Source organism: Sebastes umbrosus, chromosome 19 (assembly GCF_015220745.1).
Source record: "Sebastes umbrosus isolate fSebUmb1 chromosome 19, fSebUmb1.pri, whole genome shotgun sequence".
In the NCBI taxonomy this organism is placed as follows: domain Eukaryota; kingdom Metazoa; phylum Chordata; class Actinopteri; order Perciformes; family Sebastidae; genus Sebastes; species Sebastes umbrosus.
The window spans coordinates 19,897,732-19,925,551 of NC_051287.1; the positions used below are offsets into that span (position 1 = coordinate 19,897,732).

General features: G+C 40.3%; 2 protein-coding genes across 3 annotated transcripts; one reads left to right on the forward strand and one right to left on the reverse strand.

Moving 5' to 3' along the window:
* Window positions 1–913: 913 nt before the first annotated feature.
* Window positions 914–7,205, reverse strand: stard7 (StAR-related lipid transfer (START) domain containing 7). 2 transcript variants are annotated; one of them, XR_005204365.1, is made up of 9 exons: window positions 6,280–7,205; window positions 4,908–5,074; window positions 4,764–4,813; window positions 4,180–4,290; window positions 3,869–3,951; window positions 3,659–3,758; window positions 3,470–3,554; window positions 2,949–3,195; window positions 914–2,573 (listed from the first exon to the last, which is right to left on the reverse strand). XR_005204365.1 is itself a non-coding variant. In XM_037752384.1 (8 exons), the coding sequence occupies exons 1-8, from the start codon at window positions 6,738–6,740 to the stop codon at window positions 3,038–3,040; spliced, it is 1,215 nt and encodes a 404-aa protein (XP_037608312.1). In that variant the 5' UTR covers window positions 6,741–7,205; the 3' UTR covers window positions 914–3,037. The 2 variants fall into 2 exon arrangements, 1 of the variants encoding a protein (XP_037608312.1); XM_037752384.1 differs by having other exon boundaries at window positions 914–3,195.
* A 6,564-nt stretch (window positions 7,206–13,769) lies between these two features.
* On the forward strand, window positions 13,770–26,684 carry slc20a1b (solute carrier family 20 member 1b). Its single transcript, XM_037752366.1, has 11 exons — window positions 13,770–14,087; window positions 15,217–15,919; window positions 16,199–16,339; window positions 17,272–17,357; window positions 17,641–17,737; window positions 21,190–21,309; window positions 22,631–22,912; window positions 23,051–23,645; window positions 23,856–24,041; window positions 24,179–24,263; window positions 25,033–26,684. Exons 2-11 carry the CDS (start codon window positions 15,571–15,573, stop codon window positions 25,186–25,188), a joined length of 2,097 nt encoding a protein of 698 aa, XP_037608294.1. The 5' UTR covers window positions 13,770–14,087; window positions 15,217–15,570; the 3' UTR covers window positions 25,189–26,684.
* The last annotated feature ends 1,136 nt before the right edge of the window (window positions 26,685–27,820 follow it).

Consider the following 27,820-nt stretch of genomic DNA (forward strand, 5'->3'; position numbering starts at 1 on the left):
CAACGCCTTTCAAGGAAGCCTCTCAAAACCCCAAAGTTTGATTGCTAACAATTTCTGCGTGGACATTTACTTATTTAGAAAACAAAGTTTTGAAATAATTATATATTTTAAAAGTATAATTAAAATGCTATTTTTTATATTTTTTTAGCTGCTATATACAATACTAACTTAACTTAACTGTACAATAATTTGTGCAATAATTCAACTGTTAATGTTGAAAAACTGTTCAACAATTAATACTGCATTTAAAAAAATATTCTTATTTCATTCTTATTTATATAATTCTTGCATTTATATTTACCACACTTAATAGATCCCACTTCTCAGCATTTTGTATTAACTTATTTGCACTGTGGTTATATGTTATATACTGTATGTCTTAATGCAAATATTTGTACATATTTCTTATATTCTTATTTTTATTTTATTATTTACATGTATATTTCTCTACACATATTGTGTTAGCATTATGTACATAATTTGCTCCTTTATTTCTATTTTCTTACATTTCTTTATGTTTATAGACGAGCAAGTGCAACGCCCCAATTTCCTCCTGGGGATCAGTAAAGTATTTCTAAAATGCTAGTTTCTAACAACAGCTACTCACAACTACATATAAGATGATTACTATGTAGTACATACTGTATAGTATTAGTATGTAGTGTGGATTTGTTTTTTGCCACTAGAGTTGGTCTTGTTCCAAGCTGATAGGTTGAGCACAGTGCTTTCAGTAAACTGCGGAGCTTGTCTGCAGTCTGTCGCTGACCTTATGCCCAGACAGGGAGAATAGGGTTTACAGATTATCCCATTAGTCTGGACTACGTTGGCTGCTTCGCACAAAAACAATGCTAATCACCCTTTTCTCTAACCAAGACAAAGAATGCTCTGCAATGAACGGCTGAACATAGAAAGATGCACATGAAGATGTTTATTTGATCCGATTAGTTGCTCATCCATTTCAATCAGTCTTGTAATCACAGTGCACCAGCTCATATCCACACAATCATTTTTATGTTGCTAAAGTAATTATCATGTGTATAGCTAATCACAACAAATGTAAAACAAACAAAACAGTATGAGACAACACTTTTAGACTACTGCAGGTGGCACGCAGGTGTCTACAAATGACAGAGCATTAACAGTTACAGTACATTCGCAAGCTGAACATTAGCAAACGTTGCATGTTTAATTGGGATATTATGATCGCTTTAAAGTCTCTCAGCTTTGTTTTACCACACAAGAGATAAATATAAAAAACAAGCATTTCCCTCCTCACACTTTCAGCATATCTGTATCTCACAACTTCCACTGCCATTTTTTTTTTTTTAAATCAGATAGCTGGAAATACTTCACTACAGATACATATTTTGAAACAGTGGGGACATTAATATTCCATACTCATACATGTGGGACCTTCACAAAAGTGGATCCCGTGGCAGCGCTTTATCTTGAGTCACTGCAGCTTTATTCACTCGGATGTACCAACAACACATAACTTTAGTACAAGATGAAATGTGTTTAAACACGAATGAATTTCAAGATATTTGTGCCGGATTGTCAGGCTGTAAACAGTGTATTTTATTAAGCGATGTTTTATTCCAAACAACGTGAGGCTCTTTGTACATTCATAACACCCCCTGCAAAATTAATTACAAAAGCAACATGGGTGATTTGGAAGGATGAATATATATATAGTTTCAGTAGGACCCACATTAATAACAACAAAAACTGAAGATTCACAATGCAGGACAAATGTTACAGAGGGTGTTGTTAGCAGGGATTTCCAGTATTCAGGTTTTATGAATGTACAAGATCTACAATAACACAAAAAAACACCCATGACTAACAGTACAAACTTCAGTGATGTCTGTTGTGGACACCCAGATAACAAATAGAGTTTCTGAGCTGAGAAAACGTAATATTTTGACCACAAATGAAATGCAAACGGATTGTGATGTGGCACAAGTGCTCCAAGTTTCTCTAAAAAGGGGTATTTGGTTTATTAAAATGCATCTCTGTAGGGCTGCCTTGCTAGGGAATCTACACTTCATTGCATCAGTACCATTATATTTGAGGATTTATGTGGTTGTTATAAGACACTATGCCCCGAATGCAGAAGGACTGGTTTATCTTCAGAAGGCTGTTTTGTCAACGCTGGCAGTTTAGAACAGACGCGGTGCTGACAGCAAAACAATGCCATCCCCAAAACACAAAGAAGCCCGAGAGTTTACATGTTCAATTCTGTGGACAAATTTTCCAATAATGGCATCATAATATTTTTTCTTAATTCATCCCATCCTGTCATGTGAATATCAAAATCACTAATGCTGCAAACCAAACAGGAAGAAACGTAGTACAAAGTATTCCACACAGAGGCCTCAATTCTTCATCAGTCAGCGTAGAAATCTTGGCCGTAGTTTTGTTTCAGTGATAATGTTCATCAGAAGCCAGTCAGTTACCGTTCTATATCCAGTACTGCACAACCTTTACCTCAACATCTCGCTGAAATCACACCACAGATACTAATACAGTAATGTGGCTGCATGCGGTCAGAACAGCCTTTAAAGTTGAGCCTTGTTGAACAATGGAAGACAAGACATAGAACGTTAAAAAAGGGAGAAACAGTGTTTTGGCAAAAGCATCTCTACAATTACGAATTTTGGCTCGATCTTACCAACAGTTCTGAGACATATTTCATTGCCAAACGAGGCAAAAAGAAATGCCACGTCACATTGCCTGGCTACGCAAAAATAGTGCCAATGCCAGCAGTCTGGATGAATATTTCTATGGCAACATTTCCTCCAAAGGACAGTAATGCTGTCATTAATAGTCCATAGTTCTTGTTATATCTCATCTACCAACCAATATAACCATGTCTACGGATGGACATACTGTATATTTGTCTTAAATGTCAGTTGCAACTTCCATTTGCAGTTCATGCAACCTACCCAAAAAGTTGGGGCTGGATGGTTTAATTGAGGTTCAAGTGCACATGAAAAACACCCAAACATAACCCCTGGTCTATAAAATGTCCATCTCAAGCGTAGATCTGTCCAGGTTTACTGTGGCGCTCCTGGCTCGGCTGGCGGTTGTTGTCGCTGGATTTAATAACGCCGGCGTAGTCGTAGATCCCCACTTCCAAGTTCTTGGCCCTCAAGGCAGCAATATGCAGCTTCTCCAGAAAATCTGGCATACCTGGCAGGTGCAAAGAGAGAGACTCCATATTATCAGTGTAAAATACCAATAGTCAGCGGGAACACATCAAATATATTCACACAAACCATAAAAATGCACAGAAATCTGAACGCAACAACAAAGAAAAATGCTAAACATTTGCCGGTTCCAAGTGTGAGGATTTGCTGCTTAATATTGTAGATGGAATATGGACAAAAACTATTGAAATTTGATTGCGAAAAAAAAAATCATTACATTCAGCCCTAAGAAGTTTCAACAAGTGAAAAGAGCTCACCACTTGACACCATCCAGCTCACACAGTAACGGGGAAAGACAGTCTGAGGATCGTCACTGTAGGTCAGCAGGTAATCAAATCCATTCTGTAAAGAAAGAAAAAACACACGTCAAACTCAGTGGCTACAAAACACAGGATGATGGATGCAATTTAAAGTAATTTGTGAAGCAAAACATTCACACTACAAACCTCATCAAAGGACTTGTGAGGGCGGATGACCATCTTTGACTGGTATGCATGGACTCTCACAAAATCCTGAGACTCTGGTACTCTGGGATGCTGCACGGCTCTGTACAACAGAATTACAAAAATAAAAAGATTTTGAAAAAACAGAAGTTACTAATTTAGTAATGTGTCAAAAACTAAACCATATCTGATGCATTATTTTTTAAGTCCCACCTGGATACCAGGACCATCAGGTTGTTTTCTACGTCAACATCATAGCGGCGCACATACACATAGTCCCTCGAGTACATGGGATACTGTGAGGGGAGATTAAACAACGTTAAATATCAGCTGACAATCTAAAATGAAAACTGATGGATATGCTGAAACTTGGCTAGCAGTCGCTCTTAAACAAATGTTAAACCAAAGGTCAATCATGTTTACTTTTACAAAAAAAATAAGGAAATGTTCCCTGTAAACACACATTACGTAGGTCAAACAGCCTCCTCCCTTAACGCATTATATAGCAGTTAACAGAAACTCACAGGAAAGTGTGTGGCCCAGTGCACAACTTCAGAGCCTGTAGAGACGTCTCTGTCCACCACTTCAAGCTTGATAACCAGTGCGTCCCACTTCTTTCTGTACTCTGTATCCAACTGGGGGAAAGGGGAAAACATAAGTCAAGGTTACGGTGCTTAATATAGCACATGGAGCGAGTGTTACAGGTGCTTTTGTGTTGAACACAAGCAGAGTAAACATGTTGGTTGTGCAAGAGGAGCAGGGTAATGGAAATGCAAAACAAGCTGCCATAAATATACCCTAAACACAATCCATGAAATAAATGAGATGTGAAAAACCCACTGCTATAAATATTAAATCTTCAACCAAATTACTGCTAATACCAGTTGGATCCGCTTGCATGTTTGTAATGTTATTTCAGTAACACAAAGATTTCCCATGGGTCATCAGTCAGACCTCTGGAGTGAAGTGATTGCTGCACTTTAAAACCCTGATAAGGAATTTTAAGCCAGTACCTCAGTAGAATAAGTTATCCTTTTCACTTCATTTCTTCATTAATTGAAACCGACATATTCTTAATAGCACATAAGAACATTTGAAAAGTCTGTACCTGTACATTGAAGAACTGCCTTGGGGTGACATCGTTGTAGGAGCCCAAAACTGAAAAGAAAAATAACTCAAGAGTTAGTTAAATGTGTGCTTTATCTGCGTTTCAGAGACCTGGTTACACATGTGAGATTGTGAGTTGGCTGACCTCTGTATTCATAGAGGTGACTGTTGGGTATGGGCCGCTTCCACACTTTGAAGCTTTTTTTCTCCATCACGACTTCCCAGTCAGGTTCAAGTTGTCCGGCTGCTGTGCCCGAGGGTGTGTTGTTTTGACATTTTATGGCTTCCATCGCCTGTAGCTCAAGTCCACACCTTCAAATGGAAGCAAAACAACAGGACAGGTTGTTTTGCATACTGTACAGTTGGCAAAAGATATTATAGTCACATCAATATGGAATACAAAGGGAAGGAAAAAGTTTTATGAGGGTGTTGAGCTGCCAAAACAGAGTCAATGCTACTTTGCATAGAGTCTCTAACTACTTTCTCCAAATGATGCGGTTCTGATGATGATGACTATCTAACAAGATCTCATGTAGGTGTTTCTTCCTGTTATCTGTCATTCAATAGTGTGTCTGAGTCAACAAACCAACAAACCAACGCCGGTGAAAACATTACCTCCTTCCTATGCCTTTGGCCTTGGCAGAGGTAAACATGGGACAAGGGCAAATGCTGTGTGCACGAGGTTCTTTAAAAACATCTTTGTCTCATGGTCTTATGCACTTGTGGACTCAGAGGAGCCCCCATGTTAAAAAAATAATAATTCAGCAACAGTGCCATCTTGGATGCCCCCATGGTAGATAAAACAGGATTAAAGTGCCCTCTAGGGTGCCCTCATGGTAGATAAAACATGATAAAGTGCCTTCTTGAATGCTCCTATGATGCATACAACATGTTGAAGTGCCGTCTAGGGTGCCCTTAAATGGAAAAAAAACATGATAAAGTGCCCTCTTGAATGCCCCTATGGTAGATAAAACGTGATAAAGTGCCCTCTGGGCGTAATTTGAGTAGAGAAAACATGATAAAGTGGGTGCCCTACCCGTAGAGAAAACATGACAAAGTGCCCTTTAGTCTAGGGTGCCCTACCAGTAGAGAAAACATGATTAAGTGCCCCCTAATCTAGGGTGCCCTACCAGTAGAGCAAACCCTGTAAAGTGCCCTCTAGTCTAGGCTGCCCTGCCAGTAGAGAAAACCCTGTAAAGTGCCCTCTAGTCTAGGGTGCCCTGCCAATAGAGAAAACATGATAAAGTGCCCTATAGTCTATGGTGCCCTGCCAGTAGAGAAAACCCTGTAAAGTGCCCTATAGTCTAGGCTGCCCTGCCAGTAGAGAAAACATGATAAAATGCCCCCTAGGGTGGCCCTAAAATTGAGAAAACATGATGCAGTGCCATAGGCTGTCCTATGCTAAAAAAAACTCTGTGTGCTGTGCACTTTTTATTTTTTTCGAGTCCACTACTGGTTTTATGATACTGAAATCCTTCACTCATCCATGTGTGTGTTTAGAGAAGAAGACATCATACCTGTGAATGTCCTCATCTTGAATCTTCTCACTCTCCCACATGAAGATCCCAGCCAGGGCAGCGAGGAGTTTCCCATTGGGTGAGTGCTTGCTCTGAAACCTGCGCCATATGTTGCCCACCAGGGTCCACCTGGTCCTCTCGGAGTACAGGTTGGAGTAAAGCTCGCCGATCTGGCAGGCACGCCGGAGCCTCTGTCCGGTCACAAAGCCGCAGTGGTCCGCAAATATGGAGAGCAGGCCCTTCCTCTTCTGGCCTGATCCCATTTTGGCCTCAGTGGCACCAACACCTGCCCTCTGGAGCCAGGACAGCAGCAGGCCCATGCCTCTGCCCAGCCACGGGACCCTCCTCTCCAGCTCGCCCTCCACCTCCACAGTCCGCTTGAAGGCTGACCTGCTGCTCTGAAGCCTCATGGTGTTTACACCGATCTCGCAGATGGGTCGACGCGGCACAGAGTGCAACATGACGGTGGTGACCGTGAAAACACAAGTTCTCCAAAGACTAAGATAATAATAACAAACACCAGCAAAGTGCAGCTAACGACCTAACGCAGCTAATGGTCTGCAGAGAAGCACCATGCATTACCTTTATACAGATGATTACACAGACTTTTGGCTAGCAAAAGTCATAATGTTACTCTGGTTGTAAGGTTATAGAGCTGTCTATAGTGGCTACGAGCACGCTGGTAGCATTAGCATTAGCTAACGTTATCTGTCACCTGTCATCTAGTGCGACACGGATAAACCACTCTCTACACACTTACTTCTGAGTCCAAACTCTTAAAAACAGCACTGCGGATTTAATCGTCTATTGTAACTCCAACACGTCTATATATCTGTTTATCTCTCCTGCATACAGCTTCACGTTTTTACAAACTCTTTAGGTGCGTTTGACCTCCCTTTCCTTACAGTCTCCCAGCTCTCCACACACCCACTCGGAAGTCCCGCCTTACACACTGTAAAGCGAGGCATTCATTGGCTGCTTGTTGTTCTAGCGCAATTCTGATTGGTCCCCAGTAGGTGCCTGTCACCAGCACGTTTGCTAGTACAGTTTTTACCTTATTACGCCTCTACCAAATCTCCCCCCACCAGTTCCAGTTTCTTCCATGAACTGGGATCAGATTTTGCGTCACAGCTGCTCAGAGTTTAGGAGGAGAAGGTCATTTTCAAACCTGGTACAGGATCAGTGTATACAGAAAGCTGAGCCCAGACTGTTCAAACCATGGCTGTAAGTCACAAGTGTTAAGCAATGACTTCACCACGTGTGTCTGAGTTGGAAAGATCCTAAAGCCTAGAGCAGGGGTCAGTGACCTTTACTATCAAAAGAGACACTTTAGGCAAAAAATAAATAAAAAATCTGCCTGGATCCTCAAAACACTATACAGCTTATACACAGTTTATTGTCCAAGTATATAGTATATACTGTAAGTCTAATGCAGTGAGGGCCATAGTGCAAATGTACTACGGAATATTAGGGCCACATTGAGGAAACAAAATTTAAGATTTCCAGAATAAAGTCATAATATTACGAGAGAAAAAGAAAACACGTAAAATTACTACTTCATAATATTATGACTTTATTCTCATATTACGACTTTTTTTTCTCGTAAACCTATGACTTTATTCTCGTAAACCTATGTCTTTATTCTCAAAATCTCAGATTATTATTTTTTCCTCAATGTGGCCCTAATACTCCGTCGTACCATAGACCTACAACAATGATAAATAAAAATGAAAATGTAAACAAAAAACAGTTACTCATTTCCATTTTTTAAAAATCCACAGGGAGCCACTAGAGAGGAGCTAAAGAGACGCATGAGTCTCCGGAGCCACAGGTTGCTTAGTGACCCTTGACCTAGACTAGAGCATGCAGTGACCTTGCTGATAGGCTACGTTTCAACTTCAAAAAGCATTTAACCCAAACGACCGATAAAACTCTTGTGACAAGTAGTTCTTTATGACTACGTTTGTTGTCACAGGGAAAGAAGCAGTGATTAATTAGTTACTTCACTTCCTCAAAGTTCAAGTTAGTCTAAGTATTTTGTTTAGGGGGGTAATTGGCAACTTTAATAAAAGAGCAATTTTAACATTTTTGTCATACAAAAAGGCAGAGATTATTATTATTATTATTATTCATTATTATCATTATTATTTGTATTATTATTACTTTTTCTTCTCTTCTATTTTTATATATATGTATGTATATATGTATGTATATATATATATATACACATATAAATACACACACATATATATACATGTATATATATGTGTGTGTATTTATATGTGTTATATATGTGTGTGTATTTATATGTGTATATGTGTACGTGTGTATATGTGTATATACTGTATATGTATGTGTGTGTGTATGTAGGTATGTATATATACATTTTATTTATTTATTTTTATTTATTTTTTTCTCTTCTTATTATTATTATTATTTCATGACTTATTTGCGGATACTCTCCCTGGTTTGTATTCTCTACAATTTGAGTTTTATGTATCCATGATTAAGAATCAGTTAGGTCTTTTGTGGCCAGCTGTGGCTGTCTGTGTGTATGTTGCTTGTCAGGTATGATTGATTGATGTGTTGTTTCACGGGTGAGTGTTATTCAGAAAAACTAAAAATAAATTTCCCTGTAGAGAGACTGTTCTATTGATTATTGACAATTAATAAAAAGACCTTTGAAAGAAAAAGGCAGAGAAAGTTTTTAAATGTTATTAGAGTAATATACACTAGATGGTGCTGCTTAACCATTCAGAGAACAAGTGTTGCAATAGATCAGCCTATGGGGTACTTTATCATGTTTTCTCTACCAGTAGGGCACCCATTTTATCATGTTTTCTCTACTCAAAGTACACACAGGGGGCACTTAATCACGTTTTATCTACCATAGGGGCATTCAAGAGGGCACTTTATCATGTGTTTTTTCCATTTAAGGGCACCCTAGAGGTCACTTCATCACATTTTCTTCACTGGAAAGACACCCAGAGGGCACTTTATCACGTTTTATCCATTTAAGGGCACCCTAGAGGGCACTTCATCATGTTTTATCCAACATAGGGGCATTCAAGAGGGCACTTTATCATGTTCTATCTACCATAAGGGCACCCTATAGGACACTTTAATTGTGTTTTATCTACCATAGGGCATCCAAGAGGGCACTTTATCATGTTTTTTCCATTTAAGGGCACCCTAGAGGGCACTTCATCATGTTTTATCCACCATAGGGCCATCCAAGAGGGCACTTTTGCTGTATTTCTTTTTTTAACATGGGGGCTCCACTGAGTCCATCAGTGCATAAGACCATGAGACAAAGATGTTTTTAAAGAACCTTGTGCACACAGCATGTGCCTTTGTCCCATTTTTTTTTATATCTGTAAACACACAAATTCACAGTATTCTGACTTCTCAAAGGAGTTATATATAGTAGCCTATATGTTGCATTAAGGAAGATGGTTATATCCCATCACCATTATTTGACCATTGTGGCCATAACGTTAAGCAGCCTTTCTGTAATTTAGAGTACGTTTGAATAAAGGTCAGGACTATTGGGAATGGAAGCTAGAAAAACAAACATCAGTAAACATGAATTGCGAGTTCCTTCATGTCATTGACAATCCCACTATCTTATCTTTCATGAAGTCGAGGTCACTTTTCTGGTTACTGGCAAGGGAGTAAACAATGAGGCGTGTAATTAGTGTGAGTAGCTGTTATGTTCTTTTCTGAGGAGGGAGTTAAAGAGGACGTATAAGATGTCTTTTGAAGTTATGAATGGCATTCTGTAGATAGCGAACGTAGAATTCCACGATCGAGTAGTTATTATGAATGTATCTGATTATAATCGCCACTCCTTCCTTTGTGGAATGCTGCCTTCAGGTGCCAGGACAAAAATCGTACGTAGGCGCATTTACTAGGGAACACGGTGGACCCTTAACATTATTGCCCAATGGATTGGGAACGAGGAAATTTTCCATGAGCCTCAAAAGAAGTGACGTCAAGCAGGGAGAGACAATGGGGGGAATGAGGGCGGAGTAAAATAATAAATATATGTGCTGTTGCATTATAGTATAGCATTGTAGTATCAGCACATCCACCCATGCCTGTTCTTCTGTTCTTGTCATTATCTTAATATTGTAACTCTTTTAATTTTTGGTAGAGTATGTGTATATTGTCTTATTGTGATGAGATGTAGTTGTTGTTGTTGTTGTTGTTTAATTTTTGGTACTTCAAGGTTTCACCTGTTTTCAGTGTTTTAGTATGTGGGAATGTACAGTATGTGTATATTGTCTTATTGTGATGAGATGTTGTTGTTGTTGTTGTTGTTGTTGTTGTTGTTGTTTGCTACTGCGGCAAAACCAATTGCCCCTCGGGGACAAATAAAGGTCTTGAACTTGAACTTATCCCATGTAAATAGATAGTCTACTGGTGTGTGTTTTGTGAATTCAAACTGTATTCCTTGTTGCAGTCATATACACGTGTTGGCTAAACTAGTCAGCCAAACATATTTTGCTATTGAGCACTTCTTCTATTCAGCTTATCACGTCACACAATAAAAGAACAATCAGCAAAGAAAACAACTTTTGTTAGAGGGGTGAATGTTATTATCATTTCCGGTCGGATGCACGTGAATGAATGAGTCTCCTGTAATGCAGTCAACATCACCACCACCGGGTGTTTTCCTGCACTGTTTTGATGAGACATTGTTTCCCTTAGAAAGCAGTGGTTACTAGGGGTAATTGTGGGCTTTTGTCTATTGTGTGCCTACAAGGTTATGTTGTGAAATGTGATGTGAAATGTGGTCACATGACTATGTAGGTAGAATGTAATTAAAGCATTATGAGACAGGCAGTGGTGGAAGAAGTGTTCAGATCATTCACTTAAGTAAAAGTCACAATAACACAGTGTAAAAATACTCCATTAGGCCTACAAGTAAAAGTACTGCAAATGTTAATTAAGTAAAAGTATAGCCTTTGTATTACCAGTTATCAAGCCTGAGAGTATGCAGACAAATCTTGTCAGTGTTAGGCCTATATAATGTAAGTGTTATATTTTTGTCTTATTACTAGTTATGCATTCATATGCAGGCAGCATTTATGTTGCAAAAGGTTGAGGTAGCGCTAACTTAAATGTTGTTGGGTAGATTAACCTATAGCAATGCATTGTATTTTATAAACTCACCATAGTTTTTCTATATAATAACTAATAACTAATAACCTGCAAAGTAACTAGTAACTGCATCTATTAAATACATGTAGAGCAGTACCAGACTAGTCTATGAGCAGTACCAAGTACAATATATTCTGTCTCAACCATACTCCATTCTGTCTTTGCTCCTACAATAATCTTGCACATTTTGCACATCTACATTTTCACATTTATGACCTCAATTATTTTTAATTTAAAAACAAAACGTTTCTGCTGTAACACAATCATTTCCCAATTGAGGATCAATAAAGTACATCTATCTATCTATATCTAATATGAAGAATCTATAAGAAGTATAAAGCAACACAAAATAGAAATACTTATGTAAAGTAAGTAACTCAAAATAGTATTGAAGTGCAGTATGTACATGTGTCCACAGGAATCACACTTGTAATCAATATCTAGCTTCAATCTTCATAACACAAGTTTTACAGGGTAAATTCTACGTAATATCTTGAAAGATACTTCCAAAGGACAAAGGAGGACGATCTGCAGGACAGATAATAATGCACACAGTGCACTTTCATAGACTAAGCTACTGGAGTTATCCTGCACTATACTCATTTTTAACAGTCTCTTCTGAACTATATTCACTTTTTAATAGTCGTGTATCACAGCTGTTACCCTGCAATATATTCACTTTTAACAGTTCTCTTTATCTCCTTGTATTTTTATATCTTGTATGTTTTTTTGCACTTTGTACTTTGCACTACTAACTTTTTTACTGCCTTTTTACTAACATGTTTTGCACTATGGAACTGTGATGCTGGAAACTTGAATTTCCCTCGGGATCAATAAAGTTACTATCTATCTATCTATCTATCTATCTATCTATCTATATATCATTCTATCTATCTATTCTTCAAGTTTGTTATTGATGCAGTATGTATTTATTTTCTCCCACTACATATCCACAAATAAGGAAGACCAAAACATCTAGATGAAGGGACAGAAACATAACTGAGTGTGTTCCTAATATTTTTGTTCGAGGACTTCTCTTGAAGTGAGATCTTCTGAGGAACATCCACTGAAAGTGCGACGAGTACAAAAAGAAAAAGAATAACTCCTAGAAAGTTGGCTACATCCATCCAGAACATTCTTGTATATATGCAGTGAAATAATAGATGGGAAATACTCTCTTTTTCAAGTCCACAGGAATCACACTTGTAATCAATATCCAGCTTCGATCTTTCTAACACAAGTTTTACCGGGTAAATTTTACGTTAATATCTTGAAAGATACTTCCTTAAGTAGACATCTGTCCACAATTCACATGTAAATTTACAAGGACCAGAATAAATGAGAGCAAGTTTCAGGATGTGATTCGCAGAAGGAACAATTTACATTTATGTCACTCTTTAACTTTTCTAAGAAATGTTTCACTGTATAGAATCTGTGGATCAACTTAAATGACACCTCTTTTACCTTATTTGTTAGAAGGAACTTTTGCGGTAAGGACCAAACTTTCTTCCACTCAATATCACTAACAAAACTACTCCAATAAAATGTTGCTGCCGTAATAGAAACCATGTTGTCCTGAAACAAGGCGCTTATTCTGGAGTCTTTTAGCTTTTATTTGTTGTTTTCCTTCAGCGTATAATGACCTGGTTGTGGCTCTGAAAAAGAGCTGCCCAGAAGCTTTGAATGCTCCCAACAGTGCTGGAGTCACATCTCAAGACCTGCTGAACTGGAGGAAACATAGAGAGGTTCATTTTTATTTTAAGTGAGATCTTCTGAGGAAACTATCCTTTTAGTAATATATGAGAAAATTAATGTTGTAAAAGATGACTTTGCTGTGAAGAGGGACTTTTTTTGAAGACTTTATTTTAAATCTGTGAACAATACAGTAAACAATTAACTGATAGGTAAATACAAAAGAAATGAAGGGATAAATAAAAACAAACATATAAAATAAAATAAAATAAAGTAACATAACATGCTAGGGGTTAATAAAATAAATAATAACTAAAAAAGTAAACCATGTCATTGATGCAGCATTTATTTATTTTCACCTACTGCATATCCACAAATAAGGAAGACCAAAACATCTAGATGAAGGGACAGAAATATAACTGAGTGTGTTCCTAATATTTTTGTTCGAGGACTTCTCTTGAAGTGAGGTCTTCTGAGGAACATCCACTGAACGCGTGACGAGTAAATAAAAAAAGAAAAAGAATAACTCCTGCTGTCAGCTGGTCGGTGGTGGGCGGGGCTTCCTGTGGGCGGTGGGCGGGGCTTCCTGAGGGCGTATCCGGGTCTCTGTCTGGGTGTATCCAATAAAAACGAACATCTGTTCCGCTCACCGGCACCAGCTACTTCTCCTCTTCGCCACATGCGGCTGAGACGCTCTCATTCAAACTGAGACCTCCTCTCTGGATTAACAGTTATTTCACATCGATAGTCAGTAAACAGCTTTTTGACGTAGTCACTCTACCTACTTTGTTTTAACGTCCGGCATCTTTTGTTTGAACGGAGTCGATCTACAAATTACATTATCCCGCGCGCGCTATCGTAACGACACTTGTCTGGTGCGCGCTTAATTAGCTCACTGGCTAGCTAGCATTAGCAGCCATTCATCACCGGACTGACAACTGCAACGTGTGGTAAGTGCTATCATTTATTTAGACTATTCTTTTAGAGTAAAGAGCTCTTTATGTTTCCTGAACGCGTATTTCGACGTTAACGTAAAGCTAAATTATATATAGCTGTGTTCTAGCTGCTAGCTTAGCGAACGGTTCTGTGGGTTAGCTAAACAGACTGTTTGACCTAGGAGAGGTTATTATGTGAATTTGACGTCAGATATACGTAACGTGTGGCTCAAACCACGGTTAACGGTTAAATGAAGCCTTGTCTTTTACGTTAATGTGAAGCTAACAGTATTGACCATCTGTCCAGCAGCTCGTTAATAATAACGGGCAGACACAACCAAGACCTATAAAAGGAGGCTGGGACGCGCGTCATATATGCACATGCACAGTAGAATCTGACCGAAATTGAGCCAATTACAACGCACGACCGCAGCTTCGGTTACACTGCGCATGCGTCATACCCCGTTTCCAAGACCAGTGTCCTAGCCTCCTTCTATAGGCCTTGGACACGACACTCAACCTGCTGGTGGCTTGTTCCTTTTATTGAGTCACATCCGGTGGCTTCCCCTTTTACAACAAAAAAAGCACGTCAAACATGATTGTAACTGCGTATATATAATAAGCACAGCAGCCGTTTATAGCGGATATAACGTCAGCCTTATGTTAAATTAATTAAAGACTTAACATCTAGTGAACAGATGGTCGTGTTCACGGCTCTGTTCTATGAATGGATGACGACACGTGGAAACGTAGAAACCACTATAATGTCTCCTATAGATAAAGACACTCCTTATCTCCTTATCACGATCAGCAGAGCTAAACAATAACAGTAATAAACTGTTACACAGGTGTAGTGTCTGGGTGACATTGTGGAGGACGGTGGTTTAATATAACCTCCTTGTTTCCTTCTGCGACATGTACTAAAAATGGCTTCCGATTGTGTTTTTTTTTTCGGGAAAGGCAAAGCGTTTACTACTGGTTTTTCCACACTTCTTGCGTTTGTTTATCTTATTCTGTTGTAAAAGAGGATTCACCTGTTTGGAACCCTCCTGAGTGTTGTCAGTGTCTTTCTGTATTCCTCTCTCCTGCACATGATAAGAAAACTGTTATTAAAGCAGGCCTTTTTCTGTGTTATCTTTTTCAGGATGTACCCCTGCTCATCTGCAGTTACAGTTGCACAATGGCTGTCTGTTCAATCTGTTTGATATCTGAGCACCAAAGAAACAGAAACAGATCTAGTTTAATTACAGGATAGCAATAAGCCCCCACTATACCTCTGTTTACCTTAACTGTTTTCTGGTCAGTACCAGGTGAACACAAGTTTGCACTGCTGAATCATCCTGTTTATAACAGGTGGGCCTAAAGAAGTTAATTATTTATTTTAACATTTACCTCTTTATTTTACTAACTGCTGTTTTAGAAATAGCATTAAGTAGCTATTTTGACAGGCATTTATTCCCTTTAAGATTGTGAAGTAATTTCTCTATAGTCTATAATCATGGTTTCCACAACTGCGACTGCAATAATACTGGCCAGCACAGCAGTCATAGCTACCCAGACTGCTCTGACAGAGTATATGTGGCTGCTGATTGTCGGCTTCATCATCGCCTTCGTCTTAGCCTTTTCCGTGGGTGCCAATGATGTTGCCAACTCATTTGGCACAGCCGTGGGCTCTGGAGTGGTCACCTTGCGACAAGCATGCATTCTGGCCACGGTGTTTGAGACACTGGGCTCTGTGCTCCTTGGGGCCAAAGTGAGCGAAACCATTCGCAAGGGTATCATCGACGTGGGCATGTACAATGGCTCTGAGCACGTGTTGATGGCTGGATCCATCAGTGCCATGTTTGGTGAGTATCTGCAGCTTATCTTATATGTAGTTAAAGCTGCGATCATTGAACCCAAGAATTCATATGAAAAGGCTATAAACATCAAAAGTTTTTAACTTTTACTAGTTTCTACTGTGTTTTGCCACAGTAGGGCAGGTCTTTAGACTGCTGAGAGCCCTCTAATGTATTAATATGTGTCATTTTGGCTGATTTTTAAAAGTTATCTGAAAAGGTATGTGGAAAAGCTGAAATGAGGTCAACACGTCAGCTTAATGTGATCAATTTAATTATTCTCATTAGGTTCTGCTGTGTGGCAGCTGGCCGCCTCCTTCCTTAAGCTCCCCATCTCTGGAACACACTGCATTGTTGGTGCTACTATTGGCTTCTCGCTGGTGGCCAGAGGCCAGCAGGGAGTCAAGTGGATTGAACTTCTCCGTATTGGTAAGTCGGACACTCTTAATCAGCTGACCTAGAAACGTCCTCAGTGTTTGGTTGAAATGCATCACAGACTATGTTAATTATAATGACAGGGTGTGTTTGGTAATGCAGTAATATCATCATAATACATCAGCCAGTGTTATGTCTGTGTTGACCTTCAATACTCAGGTCAACAATCCAATGTTAGAAATGTATGAATGGCTGTTGCAGCTTCAGAGCTAAATTCACAACACATACAATATGGAATGTATTTAAACTTGAAATATTATTATTTGATACATACATCAGTAGTGATTCCAGTAGTCCCTAATGTTTTGGAATATTTGGCTGGGTTGTCCAGGTGGTTAAGGCAGGACGTTGATGAGCTCAGTGCACGTCAGAGAACATGAGGCAATTTTACTCAAAGCTTTACAGGAATATACAGTAGCGGTACTGATTTCACAAGTTGTTTCTCACATTTGTTGCATTAGATGGTGGATTTCAGCTCTATGTTCCTCTACGGAAAGCCCAAACCTGATGTAAACCAGACTGCCCTTTTTAGAAAAACAACAAGATGGATCCAAAATAATACAATTTTATGTCAATTATTTAATGGAAAAGGCCTGAAATTTTATACTGAGGTTACAACAATATCCCTTATTGATTGAATGACTGTATGAAATATAACATAATCCACCTTGCCTGTCCATGGGACAGGTAGCTATGTTGCCAAAGAATGTCCCCTTTACCAAGGAAAGATTATAGTTACTCAATAGTTAAAACTGGCATAGCCTGAGACGGAAGCTGAGGTGAGATTTCCCGTTTAGAACGGACATGTCAGGATTGTTTCTCAGTAGGAGTTGCATTTCCTAGAAGAAAATATTTTTTTTAGTGACAGAATTTTCAGATACTACATTTCCACTAAATTGCAATGCTCATATTTCTTTAATTTGCAGTTATTTCCTGGTTCCTGAGTCCCCTTTTGTCTGGAATAATGTCTGCCGTTGTTTTCTACATTGTGCGTGTATTCATCTTACACAAGGTAAGCTGGCTGTTATCAAATTGTAGATGGTATGTGTTTTTGTGAGTGGGACAAGAACCTTCCGGGTTGATAAAGTTTAGGTCAGTTTCAACACTGTACTGCCAAAATGAAATAGAGGAAATGTTTGTTACATGCTGAGAATCAAGCTACTGTTCTCTGAAGCAGTTCTTTATCGACGACATACGAGATTCAAATTACTGTAACCTGACAGCAAAATGGGGCCTTTCTGTTCATACAGTGGAATTTGTTTTTCTGACTTGGTGCTGTGTTTTTGTCCCTGTAGAAAGACCCTGTACCTAACGGATTGAGGGCCCTGCCTGTCTTCTACGCTGTGACTATGGGAATCAACCTGTTCTCTATCCTGTACACTGGAGCTCCGAGTGAGTATCATTGTTTCAGTCATTTTGCTCTGCGTGCCTGCCCACAGCCACAGCTTAAAATAAACCGCTCCATCAGACAGCCGGATGCCCACACATATTCCAGACTGAACCAGACTGTTTACCATTTTTACACAAGCTGTGTTTATTTTAACATGTTTTTTGGGACTCTCTTGCTTGTGGTTCTATGTGGGTCATAGCTGGAATGAAGTTTTAGAGCGGAGCACAACAGGGAGATGGAAATAAGATTTCACTTAACTCTTGACGTCACTGTCTGCCCTTCAGACATGAAGGAGGAAAAGAGAAGTAAAGAGGGCGTTGGAAATGGTCATAGTTGTCCGCTGCCTGTAAATGTATTGCTGCTCAGAATTTGTAAAAAAAAAAAAAAATGCTCTGAATACCTGTTTCCAGAATCTCTTTTATTAAATGAGCAACTTTTGCTCCTTTTGTTTTCTTCTCTCTACAGGGCCTAACAGTTCAAGATGTTAGCTGGCCTGGGCCATTAAATGGCTGCTACAGGCCAGAGTTTGACCAGATATTGTGCGCTGATGTGTGCATGCACATCAGCAGCACGCTCACAGAGAGGAGATCACTTGCAGTTCCAGCATAGCCCATAGCCCTGCTTAGTCAGGCACATTCTGTACAGTTGTGTGAAGTCCCTCACACCTCAACCCACTGTACACGAGGACCTGTACTTGGGTACCTCACATAAACAAAGGTGCGAGATTGCATTTCAGACACCTTAACAAACCCACTGCATCTTCTTAAATTGTCGCCACGCACACTTGGAAATCTCATTGTTAAAGCCCCAGGAGACCACAGTTGAGAATCATCACCTCCTGCATGATGATAATAATAACAATAATAATAAGAAAAAGCATGAATCACAGCTAGTTCAGTGTCCATGTTATTTTTTTTTTAAAACATATTGTTTTTATCATCTGAAGCCAGACATCCCATGTTTATTTCTGGTCCAGTTTTGGATAGCATACTACACTGGCAAGCAGGACAACAACAGCTCATTATTGCTGATATATGCATGCTAATGCAGCAGCGAGATCTGCACCCAGCTGAGTACAGTATGTTTGGTTCCCTGATCTTGCTCTTATCATATTGGTGCGATTGGACACCAGGCATCCCACAGCACATTCCTATACTCAATATACACGCCAGTGCCAGAGACCTCAAGTCAGCATGTGCATGCAATTTGGGCCAAAGAATTTGAGGGTCAGCTGTCGATCCTTTACAGACGAGGCTCAGTGTGACTTGGGTTTTTCACACCTTATAAATCACTCAGATGCTGTCACTCCACTGCAACCCCATTCATTGTAAAATGAAAATCTACCACATAAACAAAATTAGGATATAATTCATACCCTCTTAAAATGTTCCACAAATGTTTGTCACCTGGATATGAAGACTTGTGGCTTTCTAATTCAGTATAAAATCACTTTAAACTCTTCTAGGCATCTCAGATATTAGGAACTGTTCCCTACATCAGCTGAATTTGCCCTGAATTCTGTCCACGTGGCTGGCCTTCAGAGAAAAGCCTGTTTCATGCTGAGTGTCATAGTGACAGTACATTTTGACCCCCCCCCCCACACCAGCCTCAATTGACGAACTTCAATGCATTTAGCTGGATACGAATTTTCTGCCTGGGCTAACCTCTGAAAAACAAACACCCGGTAGCGACGGTTGCTCTGGGGACACCTAACAATCGGGAACATAAAACTGATACACACATCTTTTTTAACCTGAGCCATGGTCCTGAAACAAAATCTTAGGTGTTTTCAGAGGCTGCTATTGTTATGGATGGATACTTATTGTGAGGAGTGAACATTGGGCTTACAGATCCCTTCAGTGCTGAGACTTAATTCAGCTGTCACTTAATCCTAATACTCCTGCTAAGTGCTACACTGGGTTCTAGACAAAAGTGAGGACAAATAGCCAAAGTGAGTCATAAACTGCCACTCATTGTAATTTAGGTTGGTGGTGAGATGCACGTACGATAGTGGGGGAAAAAAACATGTTATTGTGTACTGTAGGCCATGGGATACAGAGGTTTAAGGGAGGGGGTTGGAACGCAGCCGTGGTTAAAGTCAATTTCCTGTGCAGTCCCATTCATCCCACTGCATGGCTGTGGTATAAACTCACCCCTTTGTGTGGGAGTGTTTATCAGACTGCTGGACTTAGGCTATTTAAATCCTTTCTTTTATATTTTGTAAGAAGTTGCCTACAAACAAGTCACCATGACAAAGAGGGTTCATGTGACTTGTATTAGGCCCCTTTGTCATTTCGGGGTTGTACTTTTGTCCCTTTATATTGTTGAATTCCTCGGAGTGTTACAGCACAGTAATGTCTAGCTGAATCACACCTGTTACTGGATGTCCCACTATATGTGAGCTCATGTACAGTGGAAGACAGGAGGAACAGCTGTTACAGAGCCTCCTTCCCGTTTTTCTTCTAATGCTCCTCCAGTCCTGACGGGAGAGAGCTTCCATTGCGTAACTAAATAAACATCAGTTAGGTGCTCTGCAGTCTCATGCTGCAGCGTGACTCAGTGGAGAGAGTGCACTGTGAACTCAAATGAACACGCCGACCGAGACACTTATCGCTTAGCCTTGGTCAATGTTTTCTTTTGTTTATCTTAAACTTCAGTCCCAAGCTAGTGGATGTGTATTTTGTTTAGTTTTTTTTAATTGAGCATGGCCAAGGTCACCTCACCAGAGCGGGTATTGTTGGAATTTTCAGCAGCTCTTGTTTTTGTTTTCTCCTAACCACACCGCTGAATTTTCATCCTCTCTGTGTGACAAAGACAACTGCTTCCCTAGGGATATTTAAATAGTTGCTTTCTGCCAGCATGTGCTGCATTATTATCTACCTCTGCTGCATCGGCTTTGCTGCAGTCTTGGCAAGAGGGTGTCCTTATTGCTACAGCAAACAGCTCCAGTGAAGGACTCCCCTTTTCTTTTCTCCTTAAGTAATGTCACCTTTTAAGGAGCTCATTGTCTATGTGCAGTGTGTTGGCAGGGCCTTTTGGGGTCATGGTGACATTTTTGCTCCTTCACCTTTTGGATGTTGCATAACTGTTCACATCTAGGGGTACACATGCTTTCCATATTTTACTAGGATGTGGCACAGTGAGGCAATACAGCTTTTAACAGTTAGAGTCAAAAGATGACAAACATGATCAGATGTTATTGCTGTTCCCCTGTAGTTAATGGTACCATTCATATTTTAAATAAGAATAGAAGTTCCTCCTAACGTGAACTCATGTTGACTTACTAAAATACTCTCTTTACTTATATTTTTATAAAATTGCTCAGTTGTAAGTTTGTTATTTCAGTCAACTTTATGTGTTAAAGGTAGCATCTGCTGCCTTGTTTTTTAAAAATGCCTTTCTCTACTCTCCTTTGTGCGTCTGATTCTCTCCGTGGCACCTGGCGGTCCTTCAGTGCTGGGATTTGACAAGGTACCTTGGTGGGGCACCCTGCTCATCTCGTTGGGCTTTTCTGTGCTGACCGCCCTTGTGGTCTGGTTCATTGTCTGCCCTCGCCTCAAGAAGAAGATTGAACGTAAGTCACATTTATGGTTTTTAATTATTCTTTTTTTGGCCACCTGATGATTCAGTTTTCAAATCCCTGTCACCAGTTTCTGCTTGCCACTGAAATTGTGGTTTTCCTCACCGCCTTTGGACAAGCGAGGGATTTCCGCATTGTACATGTAACCTCAACCTATTCACACTGAGGGCTCATTAATCCAGCAAATGGAGCTCAGGGATATTTTGTCATAATGGAGTCGTTCTAATGAAATCTGAAAATATTGTCACCAGTTTTTGTTCTATAATCCTGGATTAAAGCAAAAACCCCAAGAGCCTTCTGCATTTACACACCAATAGTGTGGCTCAAGTGTTGAAGAGGAACACCATTCATTTTAACCGTCATAAATGTTTTGTAGTTCCCTCAGTTGTTAACGATACAATGCTTTGTATTCAGTGCTCCCTCATAACAGGTTATGTCTTGCCTTCTTTGTTATTGCATTAACAATCAATTGGGGCAGATTGCAGAATAGCTGTATTACCGTGGCCCACACATTTAGTTCTCAATAGAATCTTTTACAAAACATAAAATCAAAACTTGATTTTAAAAAAAAAAAGGTCTTTTAGTTTTCGCTACTTGTAGCAATGTTGATAAACTCATTAATTGTCAGAGAGACCACTCTTAAAATATTTTTTTGGGTGATATTGTCTTTACCTGTGGAGTATCTCTTCTAGTAACCGAGAAACGGCAGGTTTATCTGACTAAGCACGACCTGTCTAGATCAGCCTCCAGCCTAATTGGGTCATAGTGATCCACTAATTGGTCTTTACCTCCTTGACTAAAATAAGCCTAGGTTCCTTAAGGTGTCGACATGGCATTTGCAGTGCATGTGTGGGTAGACGGCTGAGGGTGACTTGAGTGCTTCATGTACGGCTTTGACCAGTTTGGATGACGCAATGTGGCCAACTAGTCAGAATACTCGTAGGATTATCACATAGAAAATATTGGCACAGAGTATCTGGTGCACTTTAAAACCACAAACAAATGTTATGTGAGCCACAGGCTGCGTTGAGTCTCATCGTCTTTCATAAGTTAAGCTGCTAGCGGTAGTTTAAATATGTTCCTTGTAAGGTCATAATCCATTAATCTGATCCTGTGAACACCGGGGCTCTCTTTTGGAACACGGCATTTGTAGGTCAAAGGGGGTTTTTCTTGACTCTGGTTATGCAATTCTTGCGATTCCCTACAGCTCGGGTTGAAAGGAAACACATGTGATGTGCTAGTATTTCTCTTCTGTACAGTGTGTATGTTTGGACATGACCCAAGCAATACCTCACTCCAACTCCTCCCCTACTAGGCGATATCAAGTCTTCCAGCCCCTCTGAGAGCCCCCTGATGGAGAAAAGGGAGCTGAGAGAGGCCCAGTGTCCAATCCTGAAACAGACTGCCAAGGAGACTTCTACGCCTACCGACCCAGCTGACAATCAAAGCCCCTCTGCTCAGCCCCAGGCTGCCCCCGAGGAGCGCAGGGTGGCGTTTGACATCGGAGATTCTGACGATGTTGACAATAATAAGGAACGCAGGGTGGCGTTTGACATCGGAGATTCTGATGACACGGACTACAGCAATGCAAATGGTGGTAAGTTTGCCAAGAAACATCTTTTGCAGCTTAATGGTGTGTGATGTAACTGCTACATATATAATCGTGACATATCATACATGAAGTTGATACAACTTAAGACCTTTTTTTTTTTTTTTTTTTTACCCCTTTCTGCAGCCCCCAAACTGGTTCAACCAAACAACCAGCATTCAGCCAATCAGGTCCAGTTCAACAACCAGGTTCAGTTCAACAACAGGCCAGCACAAGCTCCAAGTAACGGTTACAGCCAGTACCACACAGTCCACAAGGACTCGGGTCTCTACAAGGACCTCTTGCACAAGCTCCACCTGGCCAAAGTCGGCGACTGCATGGGAGAGGGGGGTGACCGACCCATCCGGCGCAACAACAGCTACACCTCCTACACCATGGCCATCATCGGCATGCACGGAGACTTCAAGCATAAGGAAGGGGACTACCGTGCCTACGAGGATGGCGACAAGGGCGCAGTGCCAGGGGGTCAGGAAAGGAAGCGCGTGCGTATGGACAGTTACACTAGCTACTGCAACGCTGTGGCCGAGCACACGACTCCTGAAGCTCTGGGAGAGGCTGATGTGACGCTAGAAATGGCGAAGGAGGATGCAGGTAGCAGCCAAAGCTCTCTGGATGATGACAGGCTCGAGGCAGATAAGCCAGAAGTCTCGACTCTCTTCCAGTTCCTCCAAATTCTCACCGCCTGCTTCGGATCCTTTGCCCATGGAGGAAACGACGTCAGGTAGGCAGATACCTTCATGAAGGTCATGTTAATATCAGTCATCAATGTCACGTTATAATCGGTCATCAATGTCATGTTAATATCAGTCATTGATGTCATGTCATCAGCCTGATGGATGACACTTTTTTGTATGACATTTTGACTTGTCAAGGTTGAACTCAGTCAGAATCTTTGACCCCTGTTGAAATAATGTCATTCTTTCCTCTGCAGTAATGCCATTGGACCACTTGTAGCTCTGTGGCTGGTTTACACATCCAGCAGTGTGTATTCAAATGAGCCCACACCCATTTGGCTGCTACTGTACGGCGGCGTGGGCATCTGCGCCGGACTCTGGGTGTGGGGTCGCAGAGTAATCCAGACCATGGGCAAGGACCTTACCCCCATCACCCCCTCAAGGTATAGACTCCACAGATAACATTCTTTTTAGTCATAAAACCACATCCTCCTCAGACATTACCAGTCTTTTGAATTTAGCAAGCATGTTCAGACACATCCACCAGAGACATGAGTGTTGTTGTTTTTTTCCCCCGCAGTGGTTTCAGCATCGAACTGGCCTCAGCCGTGACTGTCGTGGTAGCCTCTAACATTGGCCTGCCTGTTTCCACCACCCACTGCAAGGTAAGCTGGTCAAACACTGTGGTCTGGGAACTAGACTGAGACATGGGGAAAGGGCCTATTTAGTGTGAGGGAGGCTAAAGTAAACAGGAATCAAGTCTAGGAAACCCTCCAAATGTGGAGCAACTTTCTCCTCAATAAAATTTTATATTTTAGGTTTTCAGACAGATAATTAGAAGTCATAAGTATAAAGACCCAGATACACCAAACGGATATCGAAGAAGTAGCGGTGATGAAGGCCAGCCATTTTGTTGCTTCACGTTGCCTGTGTCCTGGTCAAAAAGTTGCACTCGAACACACCGCAAAGACTACAGCTCATGGCCAAATACCATGCATGTTCTGTGCCTGCGTAAAAGGAAATAGCTCTCCTAATCAGCAGGTGACAGTAGTCTGTATTTGTCAATCAAAAAGGGAAACTGGAAGACCAAGGACTATACGGATTAGGACTAGGACGGATATACAAGCCGTTGTTATGATACGTACATGAAACAAAGCAGCGTTTTCCGACCATTTTCACACTACTATCGCTCGCCACTTAGCTTCATTCCAGGTGGCCATGTTGTGAAAATATCCATGTATTGAAGTGATCAGGTGAGTTGAAGATGAAAAATAAGAAGAGCCTTCTGTGTTTATCCTCTTGACTTTACTCGTTGGCTTGCTGACTAGGGCGGCAGATGCTCACCGACGGCCCGATATTGGCTGGCAGTCGGCTTGGTGTGTCAGGGCCTTAAGGAAGATGATGGGATTTATCTGACAACTGCTGTGTTTCCAGGTGGGCTCTGTGGTTGCAGTAGGATGGCTGCGCTCAAGGAAGGCAGTAGACTGGCGTCTCTTCAGAAACATCTTCATGGCGTGGTTTGTGACTGTGCCCATCTCTGGTCTGATCAGTGCCGCCATCATGGCCATCTTCATCTATGGCATCCTTTGAGCAATCGGGCTGCACCCCAAGCAGGGGAGGAGAAAGAAACCGCTCCATTGCGCACCAGGAGAAGAGGAGCAAAGTTGGAAGGCCAAAATATATCGCTTACCTCAAGCCAACAACTTTGGAAGAAAAAGGAAAAAAAATAGAAATGTTTGAAAGGACTTGTGATATGGGCCTGTGGTTCTTGGCTGCATCATCTTCAACCTAGAATTTGCTGTTTGTTCCATTTGGGCCACATTACTTCTAGCGGGAAGCTTGCATTTCTTTGTTCTGACTTGCTTTTTCATATCTCATCATTCTGTAACGAGTTAATCTAAAAGCATCAACTGATTTTTTTCTAATACTCATTCTTCCATATTTTTTTTTACTTTGCAACTATGTATATACAACCATGTTCTGTTTTAATTGTTTTACATGTTAGAAAGAAATGAACAATCGAAATGCAGTATAAGCCTTTTGTCGATGTAACTCTCCAGTCATAACACATGCTGAAAGTAACGTAGATGCAAAAGCAGTATTTTTAGGTGAAAACAAGTTTGTGTGTATGTGCGCGTTTTTTTTCCTCAATTCCAAGTAATTGTTATTAATGCATTAATGTTTTCCATCGGGCTTCATTGTATCCCCTAAACTGTTGGGACACTTGCTGTCCCCCCTCTTGTTATAGAACAAAATTGACTCTAAACTGACTGTAAATTCAGAGAGTTTCAGTGTTTTCTACCATACTTATGCGATCACATTCGTCTTTATGACAATTATCGGAATAATTGACTATGGTAGAGGCACTAATAGTACACACTGGATGACCACTTTCAGAATATATGAAATACTGTATCAAAAAATCAGCGCACCTCTGGCAGGAAATGAGAAAACCCTAATCGTTGAAGTCAGTGGATTATCTACAATCCAGCTCTTTCATCAGTATCTCCTGAGGCTCCTCCTTATCGATCAGCACAGAAATAACTGCCTGAAATTATCAGCCATTTGAATTTGAGAAATGTAACAGCAGAATGTCAACTAACAGAAACACATGCTGTCATACAAGACCTCTTAAGTTTCCTGTTAAAACTTGATTGCATCATCTTTGATGGTTAAATGCTTTGGGCCTTCTTCAGCGTTGTTTTTCCAGTTCACCGTGTATCGGCTACTTCCCAGTATGTTTGCACCTGCCCAGTCGTTTGGGTAATTCTAGCTTTCCTCTTTCTTTCTCGGCCTGAAGGTTGTAAAAGAGGACGAACAGGAACCCCATACTGGAAGTCATCTTAACTAGGTGGTTTGGTGTTGAGCTGTTTGAATCAGGCAGACATATGTTGCATGCCACCAGTGTGTGGTCATTTGGCTGCAGTACTAAATGCATATCAGATCTATAGATGCTGTAGTTGCCTTAATTGTTTTGATTTTCCCTTTAGGTACCAAAGAATTTTTTTTTCTTTTTTTAATGCACATCAACATACTATAGTCCACACTTGTGGATGAAAAAAAAAACAAATAAAAATGGGAAAATATACTGGTGTTGAACTTGTTTTTGTCATTAATTTATAATATATAAAACCTATATATTATAATAATATATATCACAAATACCAACAATGTATTGTACTTTAAACACTCAAAGTCAGGTTCTTGTGGTAAAATAATGCTGTATTATCTGAGTAAATATCCCAATAAGCAGCTCTGAAATACTGCACAGAAGCATTTTGTCACATGAAACAAAAGAGGACAGAGGATGCACAGATAGGTGGAATAGTTCCCTTTTTATTGGCAGTAAGCTCAGTGCCGCTCAGACACCGGGTAATGAGAGAGCGCTGGGATCCACGTGCTGCTGCGCTTTCTCACTCCAGTACATCTGTGACGCAGGGACAGACAAGAGAGGATTCCTTTACGCTAGCTTTACATTGCAAACACACCACAATTCAGTAGTTTTCCAGGGCTCTCAGAGCAGTTATATGATTCACATCCAGGGCTTTCTGATATATGACTCACTCACTCACTCCTGCGCAGGTAGTGATGAATGATGACTACCAGTGTTATTTTACTGCCGTAGAGCACAAAGCGAGGCATAATCTATCCCCAAAGGGTTAGGATTTACTGCTACAGGCTGATTCTCTCTTTTTAACCCTCTGAGACCCACAACAGACCTGTTTTTGTCTTTTTTTAGGGGGAGTACAGGGGCTCTTTAGGGGGAGATAGCAGGTCAACAGTAGATGTCACATAGAAGTGGTGTCCATCATCTGAAAGCTGGGAAACTGAAGATTAATTTGAGATGCAGCTCGGCACTGTGTCAAAGTTGTTCTAGTCATAAATCAGAAAAAAACATTAATTAATTAATTATTTAAATATGTTTTAAAAGTGAATAAAGGTTTAGAGCATTATAATGGAAATATATGATGGTCAATCCTATGCTCTATTATGTCTCGTATGTTTTTGCAGCAATTTTTGGGTTGATACCATTTGTTACACAGATTTTATGCAAAATTTAACCATTTTTTACCAATCGAGAATTGATAAATATGATTAATAATCCCTCCAAAATACCACATTAGTCACCAAGACCTTGAGGAACACCATAGAAAAAGCCATGCTTCAAAAATTCACTTCTGTTCTGAAAACTGCTCTGAAACTCTGTTTTTGTCCATATACC

What these genes read in the sequence shown, in the direction of transcription:
- stard7 (XM_037752384.1), bottom strand. Translation starts at nt 6,740, where the DNA reads ATGTTGCACTCTGTGCCGCGTCGACCCATCTGCGAGATCGGTGTAAAC. An exon ending in CAAGATGAGGACATTCACAG is followed by an intron (nt 5,075 to 6,279) that starts GTATGATGTCTT and finishes TTCCATTTGAAG; the next exon opens with GTGTGGACTTGAGCTACAGG. An exon ending in CTCACAAGTCCTTTGATGAG is followed by an intron (nt 3,555 to 3,658) that starts GTTTGTAGTGTG and finishes CTTTCTTTACAG; the next exon opens with AATGGATTTGATTACCTGCT.
- slc20a1b (XM_037752366.1), top strand. Translation starts at nt 15,571, where the DNA reads ATGGTTTCCACAACTGCGACTGCAATAATACTGGCCAGCACAGCAGTC. An exon ending in GTGTATTCATCTTACACAAG is followed by an intron (nt 17,358 to 17,640) that starts GTAAGCTGGCTG and finishes TTGTCCCTGTAG; the next exon opens with AAAGACCCTGTACCTAACGG. An exon ending in TTTCCACCACCCACTGCAAG is followed by an intron (nt 24,264 to 25,032) that starts GTAAGCTGGTCA and finishes CTGTGTTTCCAG; the next exon opens with GTGGGCTCTGTGGTTGCAGT.